The following is a 13,056-nucleotide window of genomic DNA, read 5'->3' as shown; positions in this document are numbered from 1 at the left end:
TTCATGGTCTGAGTCTAGCATCTCCAAAGCACATTTCTATAAAATACCAGTTCCCTGAGGTCTCAATAGGTTTGATGTGTTTAAAGGGTTTTGATGTGTTCAAATAGGTTTGAGAAACGCTGGGTTGAACAAGGTTATGCAGGAAAAAAAGTTACCACAAAAAATTAACCAGGGCCTTTCATATGGTAATGGTCTTTAATCTGGTAATACTGAAGCAAGGGTATGCAGCATGTCCCAAATTCCCTTGACTATGGAACCTTGTTTTCTTAGCATCTCTAAACATCAGAGACCCGGGGATCCCAGTCTGGGAAGTTTGGGTTGAGAAAAGTGACGGTTTCTGGCTGACCTCTGCCTAGAGCCAACAGCTGCATCTTGGCCCTTGCCTTCTCTCTTCGTCTCCAGCCTCAAACTCTGCACTTCCTCTCTTTGACCGCAGTTTGTCTGGTTCTTCCACTAATGTCCTTCTTCTGAGCCACCTTCTGCCCTCGGCCCAGCTTCCACATACCAGGTTCTGCTTCCCTCTGTCTCCTGGCCCATCAGCCCTTCTGGTTTACTTGTCCCCCAGTTCTTTCCTGCCTCACCCCCTCCCTACCCCCACCAGCCCCACTGTGGGGGATGCTCAGTGAAGCTCAGCAGGGTCAGCCCAGGATCCTCCTCCCTTAAGAGCCAGTGGAACTAAACCCCAAAGCTGCCAGGCACTTACAGTGTAGAGCTGAAGAGCATGAGTTTGAGTCCCAGCTCAGCTGCTTTCAGCTGTGTGACCTAGGGTATCACTGATAACTCTGGGCCTCAGTTTTATACTCTGTAAAATGGAGGTAATGATGCATATAGACATTAATGAGATTCATAAGATAACATATATAAACTGGTTAGCAGAGTATGTTGCATTGATCAATATGATTATTATTATGGGGATTATTGTTAATTATTATAATTATCCCTGCCTTCACACCCTCACTCCTGATTTCTGTTTATGCTTGACTTTTTAACTCAGTTCTTGATGTAACAATTGACTTCCCCTTTCATTCATTCAGTGAGTGCCTACTGGCTCCCTTCAGTCTTTTTCTCAGCCTTGCTGCTGACGGATGGTATGATTTCCAACTTTGGTTCTTGTTGTGGGGAACACTGCCTTTCTCTGTTGTTATTGTTGTTTTTGTTTATCTTTTTTTTTAATATAGCTGGTTTACGACATTGTGTTAATTTCTGCTATGCAGCATAGTGACTCAGTGATACACATGTATACATTATTTTTTATATTCTTTTCCATTGTGATTTATCCAAGGATATTGAATGTAGTTCCCTGTGCTATATAGTAGTAAGACACTGGCTTTTTTGATGAGCGCTAAGTAATTTTTGTGAAAGGCCTGGCACAGGGCCTGCCCTGTGGAAGAGGCAGAGGAAGCTTGTCTGTTCGTTTCCTCCTGTTCTTTCCTCCAGTCTCGGCAGGACCTTGGCTGGAGTCCCTTTTCTCTTGGCTCCCCTCCGGCAGCTGCACGGGTGCCTTCTGCTGCCCTCTCCTGGCTGCTTCAGTCTGTTAGTAACGCTGCAGGCCCTTTCAGGGTGGAGGAGTTCTTGGCAGTTGTTCAATAGCTCAGTCGTGTCAGACTCTTTGAGACCCCATGGACTGCAGCACGCCAGGCCTCCCTGTCCTTCACCGTCTCCCAGAGCTTGCTCAAACTCATGTCCATTGAGTCAGTGATGCCATCCAACCATCTCATCCTCTATCGTCCCCTTCTCCTCCTGCCTTCAGTCTTGCCCAGCATCAGGATCTTTTCTAATGAGTTGGCTCTTCACATCAGGTGGCCAAAGTATTGGAGTTTCAGCTTCAGCACCACTCCTTTCAGGATTGATTTCCTTTCGGATTGACTGGTTTGATCTTCTTGCAGTCTAAGGGACTCTCAAGAGTCTTCTCCAACACCAGAGTTCAGTCAGTTCTTTGGTGCTTATCCTTCTTTATGGTCCAACTCTCACATCCATACATGACCACTGGAAAAACCGAAGCTTTGACTAGACAGACCTTTGTTGGTAAAGTAATGTCTCTGCTTTTTAATATGCTGTCTAGGTTGGTCATAGCTTTTCTTCCAAGGAGCAAGCATCTTTTACTTTCATGGCTGCAGTCACCATCTGCAGTGATTTTGGAGCCCGAGAAAATAAAGTCTGTCACTGTTTCCGTTGTTTCCCCATCTATTTGCCATGAAGTGATGGGACTGGATGCCATGATCTTCATTTTTTGAACGTTGAGCTTTAAGTCAGCTTTTTCACTCTCCTCTTTCACCTTCATCAAGAGGCCAAGTTTAGTTCCTCTTTACTTTCTGCCATAAGGGTGGCGTCATCTGCATATCTGAGGTTATTGATATTTCTCCCGGAAATCTTGATTCCAGTTTGTACTTCTTGGCAGTAATTAGACCTTATTCTGTCTTTGAGAGAAGTTGTTGGAGGGAGATTTAACACTAAGCTGGAGTACCCACTCCCTCATATATACAGTCATTAGATCATCATGTACCAGATAAGGATACAGGCTCACATTTTAGTTTCTTGCCCACAGATCACCCCAGCATGTAAGGAACAGAGTCAGAATGTGAACCCAGGCCTATGTGACTGGCTAGACTCCGTAGCCAATGTGCTGTTACCTCTGCTGAGAATTTCTGTTCAAAGCAGCTCTTGCATTTATTAAGATACAAATCACAGTTTGTCAGTTTGGTGGTGGCTTACACCAGCTCAGGACTGTGCTCCTTTCATGAATGGATGAATTAATGAGCAAATAATGTTAATAAAAGCCTGTGGATGAAAATGCTATGGATATTGCCAAGATTTTCTGTCTGGAATAGGTATCTGCATGTAGATTCATCCTTTTCTTGAGATTAACATAGCAGTGCCTGCTTACCATTTTTGATGGGTTTTAAATGAAAATATATTTAATATACAGTGTGTGTGTATACATATGTATGTATGTATACAGATAGATGTTTATATATATGGGGGGGGGAAAGGTGTGTGTGTGTTTGTGTGTGTGTATCTATCTGATGGTAATACACACACATTTGGTTTTCATCCTCCTTGCTTTGCTATCAGTTTAAACCTCTCCTAGCAGCTGAGTGACATGTTTAGCTAGAGAAGGTGTTTAGTGATGTTTACATATTCCAGATTTGGGGCAAGTGTCTATGCTGGCAAATGACAGAGCCAGGCCTGAAGTTCAGACTGTATTCCTGAGAAGAAGCTTCTCTCTTGGCCAGAATCTCCTGTGTGAACTTGTGCATATGTGTCCGAACTGTGCTAACTCTGTATTCTCTCCAGGTGTTAGCCGAGGTCCTCACAGGCATCCCGGCGATGGACAACAACCGGAACCCAGTTTACTTGGTAAGGGAACCAACCCTTCTGGCTCACAGCTATGAGGGGTCGAGGGGTGGGGAGAGCAGGAACCTCCACTGTACCCATCTGTACCCATTTTTATCGCTAATGAGGCCTAAATCCAGGGTTTGGTTTGTGCCTGTGCAAAGCAGCTGTAACCTTCCCCCTTCGCCAGCCAGACAACAACTACTTTTGCATGAAAATAGAGTTTAGAAAGTTTGGGGGAAATCCATTTCTTCTGTCTACATGTCAGGCAATCAAATAGGGTTTGTTTGTTTGTTTGTTTTGGCCACACCATGCAGTATGTGGGCTCAGTTCCCCAGGCAGGGATCAAACCCACGCCCACAGCAATGAAAATACAATATTAATCTCTGGACCAGGAGGGAAGTCGTAGCCATTGTCTTTAAAGTGGTGAAAGTAAATTTCAGCCCTTTTAGGTTTCTATGATAATTTCTAAATAATTTCTATTTTGTAGGTTTATAACAACTCTCATTCAAGTATACGTGTGTGTGTACAGTGTCAATTTCAAAAATGCAATGATACAGCCCAGCTCTGTGCTTGACACTTTATATATGCGTGTGTGAGTGCTCAGTCATGTCCTACTCTTTGCAACCCCATGGACTATAGCCTTCCAGGCTCCTCTGTCTGTAGTATTTTCCAGGCAAAAATACTGTAACGAGTTGCCATTTCCTCCTCCAGGGGATCTTCCCAACCCAAGTCTCCTGCACTGGCAAGTCGATTCAGTTGGGAGTTGGTTAAAAAAGTGACAATAGTGGGGACTTCCCTGGTGGTCCACTGGTCAAGAATCCTCCAGGGAACACAGGTTTCATCCCTGGTCCGTGAGCTAGGATCCCACACACCACAAGGGAGCTAAAGGCACGTGCTACAACTTCTGCAGCCTATGAGCCCTAGAGCTTGTACTCTGTAACAAGAGAAGTCATCATAATGAAAAGCCCTTGCACACCCTGATTAGAGAGTAGCCCCCATTCACCCCAACTATGGGAAGCCCGCGTGCAGCAGTGCAGGCCCAGCACAGCCGGAATAAAGAAAGAAAGAACAACAATAGGGACTTTCCTGGTGGTCCGGTGGTTAAGACTTCACACTGCCACGGGACAAGACCCATGACTTCGTTGGGAGTAACCAGCTGGGGAGCGTCTCCTTACACCATTCCTTCAGGGCAATCACTGTACAGGTTCTCATTTGTTTCAGATGGCGTATTAATTTCCTATATTTAATCTATGTAATCAATACAAGTAATATATTTATAACCTATTTATATAAGTAAATGCATACATGCAAAATGTATCATGTAACATATAATTTATGCTATAAAAATATATCTATATATTTATATAGCAATATATCTATTGTTATTTATATAGCATATCTTCTGTTTTATGCGTAGTTCAGATTTCTGCTAAGTAGCATAAAATATAACATGTAGTACAAAATTTATAAAATATAAAAATATACATAGTATTATTTATATAGTACATCTCCTATTAAATGTATATGGGCCAGAATCTTACATCCTAACAGTTTCCTATAAATGTTAACAAGGTGAGTTATTAGCATAATTATACTATATTGTACTATACTGGTATAATTATGCTATACTGTACTATATAAATGATAGCTATTATTACTATTAATTACAATCACTAATAGAGCATTGAATGTTGATTCTGTGTCAAGTTCCATACTTTATGCACTATGTCTTCTAATTTGTGTTAATCCTATTCCCATTTTCCTGATGAAGCAACACAGGCCTAGAAAGGTTAAGCCCCTGCATGATGATATGAGGGTACAATGAAATGCCCTGTACATGTGAGGAATTTAGCTGTTCTCCAGTTCTTGGCTATTTTACTTGTTTCTGGGATCCTCGCAATTATTTTTTAAAAACCATGTTGGTTTTCGGAGTGTTTGCAGCTCTGGTGCCATCCTGGAGGTGGGTGGGGCACATGTACCCCACACCCCTGGACCTCACATGGGGGTGTTTCCACTCTTTCCCACAGAAGGATTTACTGCTCCATGAAATTCCCGGCAGCACCACATCGCTCTGCTCCAGGAAGACAGGTGTGGAGAAAGAGATGGCCAAGGAGATCTGCCAGAAATACCTGGAGAAGAGAGCAGGGAGGCTGCTGGAGGCCCACGCCGAGGCCTTGGTCATGGCCGCCTGCCTCTGTCTGCGGAGGCGCAACGCCAGCCTGGCAGAGGTGAGCCTGAAGCTCAGCCCTTCCCTAGTGATGAGCCCTGTTTGTGAGTTGGCTTTACCAGGGGCCCATTACAATCCGTTTACCAGTCCCTTCACCGAGAAGTGATTTCATACTCCAGAGCCGTATTTGGTTGCAAACAGCAGTGTCTGCTGGAGCTGACAGCAGCTAAGCTGGAGTCAGAGGTCCTGAGGGTACCTCAGACCATACTCTCAGATGTAACAGAAGTCTATCTGTTTTCTCTGAACCTGCTTTATTCCTCGTCCTCTCTGTGGGCCCCTTTTCCTTCCCTCCATCCTCTTGGTCGGAGAAGGCAATGGCAACCCACTCCAGTACTCTTGCCTGGAAAATCCCATGGACAGAGGAGCCGGGTAGGCTTCAGTCCATGGGGTCTCGAAGAGTCAGACTGAGCGACTTCACTTTCACTTTTTACTTTCATGCATTGGAGAAGGAAATGGCAACCCACTCCAGTGTTCTTGCCTGGAGAGTCCCAGGGACAGGGGAGCCTGGTGGGCTGCTGTCTATGGGGTCGCACAGAGTCAGACATGACTGAAGTGACTTAGCAGCATCCTCTTGGTCAGGGAATACAGCCATATTCATTTACATGTCATAGTTCTGTTTTCAGTAAGTGGCCAAGTCTCCAGGCCCCAATTTCAACCTCTTAGTGAGAGAAACTCATTGGCTTAGCTAGAGTCAGGTGTCCACCTGTTGGCAATCAGGTAAGGTAGGAGTTCAGTATATAAACCTCCTGGCTAGGGGGGGTCAAGCCTGGCAGGTGGCAGAGCCAAGTCCCAGAGAAAGGAATCATTTCTTAGCCCATGGACTAGGCAGACACACCAGAAATCAACCACCACAGCAGATAAACATTTTCCTATGGCTAGGATATGCAGAGGTGGTTTCCATGGTAGTAGGTATAAATTTGGGGACCAAATTTGCTATGTCTTTTTAAGACAAAATAACTGCCTGAGAGGGCTCTTAGAGGTTATCCCGCTGAGTGATTTTGAAGTGGTGTCTGGCAGAGAGGGGCTCCTTGGGAGAGAGAGAAAAGAAAGAGAGCTGCAGGCCCTACCCATGACTCCAACCAGACATCCATTGCCACTTCTCATAACTGTATTGGGTTCTTAGTATTTTATTTGAGGAAAGGGTTTGGTAGCTGGAAAAACAATAACAACAAAGCCTTCAAACACCAATGTTTACAGCCAAGCCTCCCATTTTACAGACGAAGTCAAGACCCAGAGAAGTGGGGATGAGGCCAGAGGGATTTTTGGTCAGAGCCCTCTGGACTCCTGGCTCAGCCTCAGGTTCACCATCTTTTGCACCAGGGCATGGCAGGAGCCAGAGACCAAGTCCCGACTCTCAGCCTGGGCTGGCTTCAGCTACCTGAGCGCATTCGCTTATTCAGCAGTGGCGTGCTGGACCCTGGGGATAAATGGGGAACAAGGCAAGCCAGTTCCGCTTTCCTGGAGTTCACAGACATTGTGCAGTAACTGCCTGGTGAGTGGTGTATGACAGGGGAGCCCCACCCAGGACTTTCCCGAAGAAGTAATACGTAAGCAAATGAAGAGCAATCCAAGCAGAAGGAACAATGCATGCAAATAGCCTGAGTTGAGCGCCATCCTAGCAAGGTCAGGGGCCGGGTAGAAGGCCAGGATGGCTAGAACCCAGAGTGCATGGGGCAGAGTGGCTTGTGATGAGGCTGCTGGGGAAAAAACCTGACAGTAGAGGGCTCTGCAGGCACAGTCAGGATTTGGAGAAAGTCACTGGGGGTATTAAGCAGGCGCAGAACATAATCAGACTTATGCTTTAAAAAGATCTCTTTCCCGCAACCTTCCTTCGTTTTATTCTTTTGTTCAGGGTATCAGTTAAAGTACATTCAAAGAAGCTGCTATGATGAGGAGACTCCAAAATAAGGGAGATAGAAATTTACTCTTTTTAGCTCAAGAGTTTGAGTGTTGGCAGTCCAGAGCTGATGTGGCAGTGTCTCAGTATTAGGGATTCAGGCTCCTGTAAAATGGCTCTGCTATCCTTATCATGTGGCTTCCATTTCAGAGTCCAGGAAGGCTGCTGTAGCTCAGGCCATCACATTTACGTTCCAACCACTGAAAGGGAGTTTAAGAGGAGAAAAAAAAAAAAGAGGAGAACATATCCTCTTCTTTTTAAGGGTGTGACTTGGAAATGCACACATCACTTTTTCTCACAGCCCATAGGCCAGAACCAAGTTATGTAGTTCTGTAGTTTTTAGCTTGACAAACATTTACTGAGTACATTCTGTGAAGATTTATCTCAAAAGGTAATATTTGAACTGGGCCTTGAAGCATAAGGAAGCATTTGCTATGTAGAATAAAAGGGACAGGGGACTATACATATACACAAAGGAATGAGAAGTGGTCCTCGTACCCAGTATTTCACAACCAAGCTAGGAAGATGAGAGACCAGTAAGGCCTGGACTTGAAGACAAGCAGACTTGGGTTTAGTGGTCAGCTCTGCCACTCACTGACTGGGTGACCTTGGGCAAGGAACTTAACCTCTCTGATCTTTTAAATTTTTATTTATAAGAACTCCCTGTACGTTGTGCGTCAAAGGTGCTGTGTAAATTGCAAGGCCCTGAGCAACTGAGATTTGTTATTTTTACTAAGGGTAGGTTTGTGTGCCATTTGTATGAGAGAGAATATGTGTGTAAGGAAGAAATATTTCTTCCCTGCCTGCCTTTAATCTTCCTAACCTCCCTAACCAGAAAAGCCCTCAGGTGCAGTATCTATATTACTTAGGGCATTTCTAGTTGAAAGTGATAGAAACTCGATTCAAATTCTTAGATACAGACACACAGGCATGTAAACAGAAAGAGAAAGAGAAGGAAGCAGGGAGCCTGTGAATGAGCGATTTATTGGCTCATTTAACCACACCACAGGCAGGATGGGCATTGCTGGGGCAGCTAGGCCTATGGTCTCAACCAACAAAAGCACAACAGTTTGACTCTCTTGTGCCTTTGGCCCCTGTGCTCACTCTCTCTACCCCCGCACAGCACCCCCATCTCTAGCCCCTGCTTTACTCTGTGTGGGAGCTTCATTTTCTCCTACTGTAAACACGTTTTCTTTGTGAGTCAGGGTATCTGGCTGTGCCACTGGGAAGGAAAAGACAGTGTTTCCTCAATAAATATTAGGTGCAAGAGTCCCAGAGAAGGATTCTGATTGGCCTAGTTGGGTCACATGGTCAAATCTGGACCAATCATTAAGGTCACAGGGATGGGATACTGAGATTGACCCATCTGGGTCATGTGCTGAGGTCGACGGTGATGGGGTCAGCTCTTTTCAAAGGAAGGATGCTATTCTTCCAGGCAAAGCAACAGTCATTTAGTTCTTCAGTCTCTCTCTCTCCCCTTGCCTGGGAGATCTGTTAGAATTTTAATTTCAGAAAGAGTTCTTGATGAGTGCTCTCGTCTCTCTTCCCCAAGGTGTGTAGCTCCGTGGCCGCTGTGGAAGAGCAGCTGAGAGGTCAGGAGACCTCGCTCCCTTGTAGTGGGCTTTCTGAGGGCACAGGCTCTTCCTCCAACACCCCAGAAGAAACAGATGACGTGGACAATTCCAGCTTGGATGCCTCCTACTCCATGAGGGCTGCACCCTGGGCTGGGGCTACCTCCTCACCACCCCTGACAGCGGATGAAGAAGGCATGCTGCTGGCTGGTGGAGCAGTGGAAGCTGACTCCTCCGCTGAGGCCTGTGCCCTGCCAGAGCCTCCCCAGGATGGTAAGCGTGGGGTCTCAGCACTTATACATGGTCACTTATGTCGCTTAACTCAGCCTATCATTTATTCCTTTTCTCCCTCATTCATGCATTAATTTTGTTATTCAGCTGTCGACCTGCCAGCTGACTGGATGAAGAGAGTCATCCTCCTTTCCATCCGCCCCTCCCCCGATGTCCAGTCCCTCACTCAGGCCTCTCTATTGATCTAAATATCCTTCACCTCCATCTGCTTCTCTGCATTGCCTGTCCCCGTAACCCTCCCCCTTGTCTAAACTACTCTCCTCTTGCTGGATGACTTTACAGCCTCCCTGTGGCCTCCCTGATCTGCTCTGGTCCCTCACCAGTTCTTCCAGGGACCAGCCACTGTGGTTTTTAATTTTTTTTAATTTTTTTTTATTAATAGTGACTTTACTTATTTCTCTTTCATATAAAAATGCTTCCCCCTGAATCACCATTACTAGATATAAGAAAGATAATTATGTTTGCTTCCACTTATAAATATAGTGTATGATATTTGTAAAAGATAACAGTATTGGGAAACTATACAGGGAAGAACAAAATTGGCTTTTTCTTATAGGAAAAACTGGAAAATTAGTGCCAATTTTCTAATATTTTAACAAATCTACAGTGAGCATTCTTCAACTTATTTATGTATATCATTTAAATTAGGGTTAATCACATTATAAATATTACTTCTATGCCAGCAAAATGCATATTAAAAATTCTGATGTTCTCTACCAAACACTCATCAAAAAGATTAGGGAAACTTATAATTCTAATGACGAGTTAGAGAGTCCTCACTTGCCTACATCCTAGAAACTTTTTTTTTTACTTTACAATACTGTATTGGTTTTGCCATACATTGACATGAATCTGCCATGGGTGTACATGAGTTCCCAATCCTGAACCCCCCTCCCACCACCCTCCCCATATCATCTCCCTGGGTCATCCCAGTGCACCAGCCCCAAGCATCCTGTATCCTGGTTTTTTAAAAACAACTCCTGTCACCCCTCGTTTAAAGCCCTTCGGTGGTTCCCCATTGCACTTAGAGACCAAGTAAAAACTTTCCCCTGGGACTAGCAAAGCTCCTTGTGGTCTGTCGCCACCTGCCTTTGCATCCTCACTTCACACCTTGCCAGCTGCTTCCAAAGATACTTTCTATTTCTGCCTCCTGGGTCCAAATACACCAGGTTCCTTCTGAAATAAACATTCAGAAGGCCTTTACAATTCAGCATCCTCTTCCCCTAGTAAATGTTGCTCTGAGTGTCTCAGACTCTGACCTTTCCTGTTGTTCTTCTTCCTACATGGAAGTGAGAGGAAAAAAAGAAAGTAAGCTTCATTCTAACACTGTCCCCCACTTCCAGGGGAGAAACATGGAAGCCCTTCCTCTCTGAAAGGTAGGGGTAGGTGGCAGATTTTCCCTGCAAAGGCAGAAGCAGTGGCAATGCTCATTCTACTTAGGCCTGATTCAGAACCCCGATTTAAGTGAAAAATTCTGACCAAGTCTGACTTTCTTAGAATTACAATAATAGTAACTATTTCCAGCTGTCAATAGTCGCAAAAAGTATTTATGTTTTGTTCAAGTTGCTTTTCTTTACATTGAATGTCAGCTACAGAGACTTCGTGGAAAATCGAGATCAATGAGGCCAAAAGGAAACTCATGGAGAATATCCTGCTTTACAAAGAAGAGAAACTGGATAGCATCGAGCTTTTTGGCCCCTGATGACTTGAACACAGCTGAGGACCCTCGTCCTCCATTGGAAAGATGAACATCAGATCAAGAAAAAGATCTCAGGAAGAATCGAGATCTCCCAGGAAACACCAAACATCAGCTTCCCTTGGGTCAGGTGGAGAGACACTTCCACTTTTCCAGAGTGAGTCACGGGAGATAGGACTCAGCTTTCCAGGACACACGAATCCACGAAGTCCTCTTCCTTTCTGGGATTTGTCAGTCAGAGCTCTGGGTTATCAGGCCACTGAAGTGAAAACCCTGGTACATGAGCCCAGGATGTGGGCAATTTTGTGACTCTGGGGAGTATGTGATGATAACCACCCCCGCAGATGCCGTTGCCTGGCTCTCACTCTCGACAACCACTGGAGCATTCTGAGTGCTGATGGCACTTTCCGAAGCTAAGCTCTCTAGGTCATATTTGCCACCAGCCACCTGCAAACTTCCATGACCTCAAAGACTTTCAACTTGCGTCCCAGTTCGGTTCTTCACTCCTTCCTCAAGGTCTCAAGTTTCACATATGCCAGACACTTGGCAGAAGGCTCTGGAGATTTCTCTGCTTTCTCTTTTGGAGATCTTGCAACTCACAGATATTTATTTAATGCTTACTCTGCACCTTTATTTTCCCACCCCACTAACGCTAATACTTTAAATGTAGCTGTTATTTAGAGAGTATGTGTTATTTATGGCTGGATGAAGAACCAGGGGAACTAGTTTCATGATTGATTCTGCTGCTAATTAAGTCAAGCATTTAATCTGTGGGACCTCAGTTTCCTTGTAAGTAACATGCATTCATTCATTCTCCCTCCCTGGGCTGTTGGGGAGGAAGAGGTAGAGACATGGCTACAGAAATACTTGGAAAATGCACATCTTGTTTTATTAAATAAATTTTTAAAAAGGACATTAAGTGTCTACTTTTGTTATTCAACTAACATTTATGCAATGGGTTTATTTCTGAAAAGTCATGTTGCAAGTCTTTTGTTAAAATGCTAATTTAAATTCAGTGTGTCCTATTTTAAATAAGCCTAATATAGTGATTTTTTTATTTTGTAAGATAAAAACACATTGGTAAAGCTAATGTGTATCATAATTAGTTGTGTGTCCAGATGATATAGAGAAGTTTCTCTGCATCCATGAGTGGTATAGGGTATAGCTAAGAGGTTGGGCGCTGGCTCTAAAATGTTGGCTGTTAATAGTTGGATGATCTTGGGCCAAATTAGGGAGTTACTTTGAGCCTCCGTTTCCTCATCTGTACAATGGGGGAGGATAAAAAGTACCAGTTTCATAGCTTTGATAGTAAAAGGGCATTCAACAGCCCCCCAGCAAGGTCAGCTTTGTACCAGTACATAAGAAATCTGAGTGGGCTCCAGCCCAGGTGGACAGTGATTTGTACTAACACCTTTGTCTTAAGCTCTGGTGGCTGCGAGGATTCAACTAGAGTCTGTGTTATGTACCCCAAAAAGGACCTGAGATGTGGTAAGCACCTTCAAATTATGAACAGTATGTTTCCAAAGCGTTTTGAGCAATAGAGGACAGTTGCCAATTGGGTAATGTTTCCATATGACCCAGAAATTCCACTCCTATGTATCTAAGAAATGAAAACATGTTCATATAAAAACTTGCACGCCAGTTTTTATAACAGCAGTATCCATGATAGCCAAAAGGTAGAAACAACCCAAATGCCCCATCAACAGAATGTGTGGCATATGCATACAATGGAATTGTATTCAACCATAAAACATGAAGTACTGAAGCAACATGGGTGAACTTGAAAAGATAATGCTAACAGAAGCCAAACATATATACTTCCATTTTTGTGAAATGTCCAGAACAGGCAAATCCATAGAGACAGAAATTAGGAGTGTGTGTGTGGGGGAGCAGGGAGTGGTTTGGGGAGGGAAGTGGTAATGATCACAAGATTTTAGAGTGATGAAATGTTCCAAAATTAGATTATGGTGATGGTTGCACAACTCTAAATATACTAAAATATAATAGAATTATATATTGGTCAACTTTATGGTATGTA

The 13,056-nt window shown here is 44.1% G+C and overlaps 1 protein-coding gene across 2 annotated transcripts in view; it reads left to right on the top strand.

Annotated features, from left to right (window-relative positions):
- Window positions 1-11,931, top strand: part of IRAK2 (interleukin 1 receptor associated kinase 2) — a 53,739-nt gene extending 41,808 nt beyond the window's left edge. For both annotated transcript variants that reach the window (XM_004018270.5, XM_060402147.1), the window contains exons 10-13: window positions 3,295-3,357; window positions 5,364-5,564; window positions 9,013-9,304; window positions 10,912-11,931. In XM_004018270.5, the coding sequence (XP_004018319.2) occupies window positions 3,295-3,357; window positions 5,364-5,564; window positions 9,013-9,304; window positions 10,912-11,024 (669 nt within the window). In that variant the 3' untranslated portion in view covers window positions 11,025-11,931. The remainder of the gene's footprint in view (window positions 1-3,294; window positions 3,358-5,363; window positions 5,565-9,012; window positions 9,305-10,911) is intronic.
- The last annotated feature ends 1,125 nt before the right edge of the window (window positions 11,932-13,056 follow it).

Source organism: Ovis aries, chromosome 19 (genome assembly GCF_016772045.2).
Source record: "Ovis aries strain OAR_USU_Benz2616 breed Rambouillet chromosome 19, ARS-UI_Ramb_v3.0, whole genome shotgun sequence".
Taxonomy (NCBI): Eukaryota; Metazoa; Chordata; class Mammalia; order Artiodactyla; family Bovidae; genus Ovis; species Ovis aries.
This window is presented reverse-complemented; position numbering and strand designations above follow the sequence as displayed.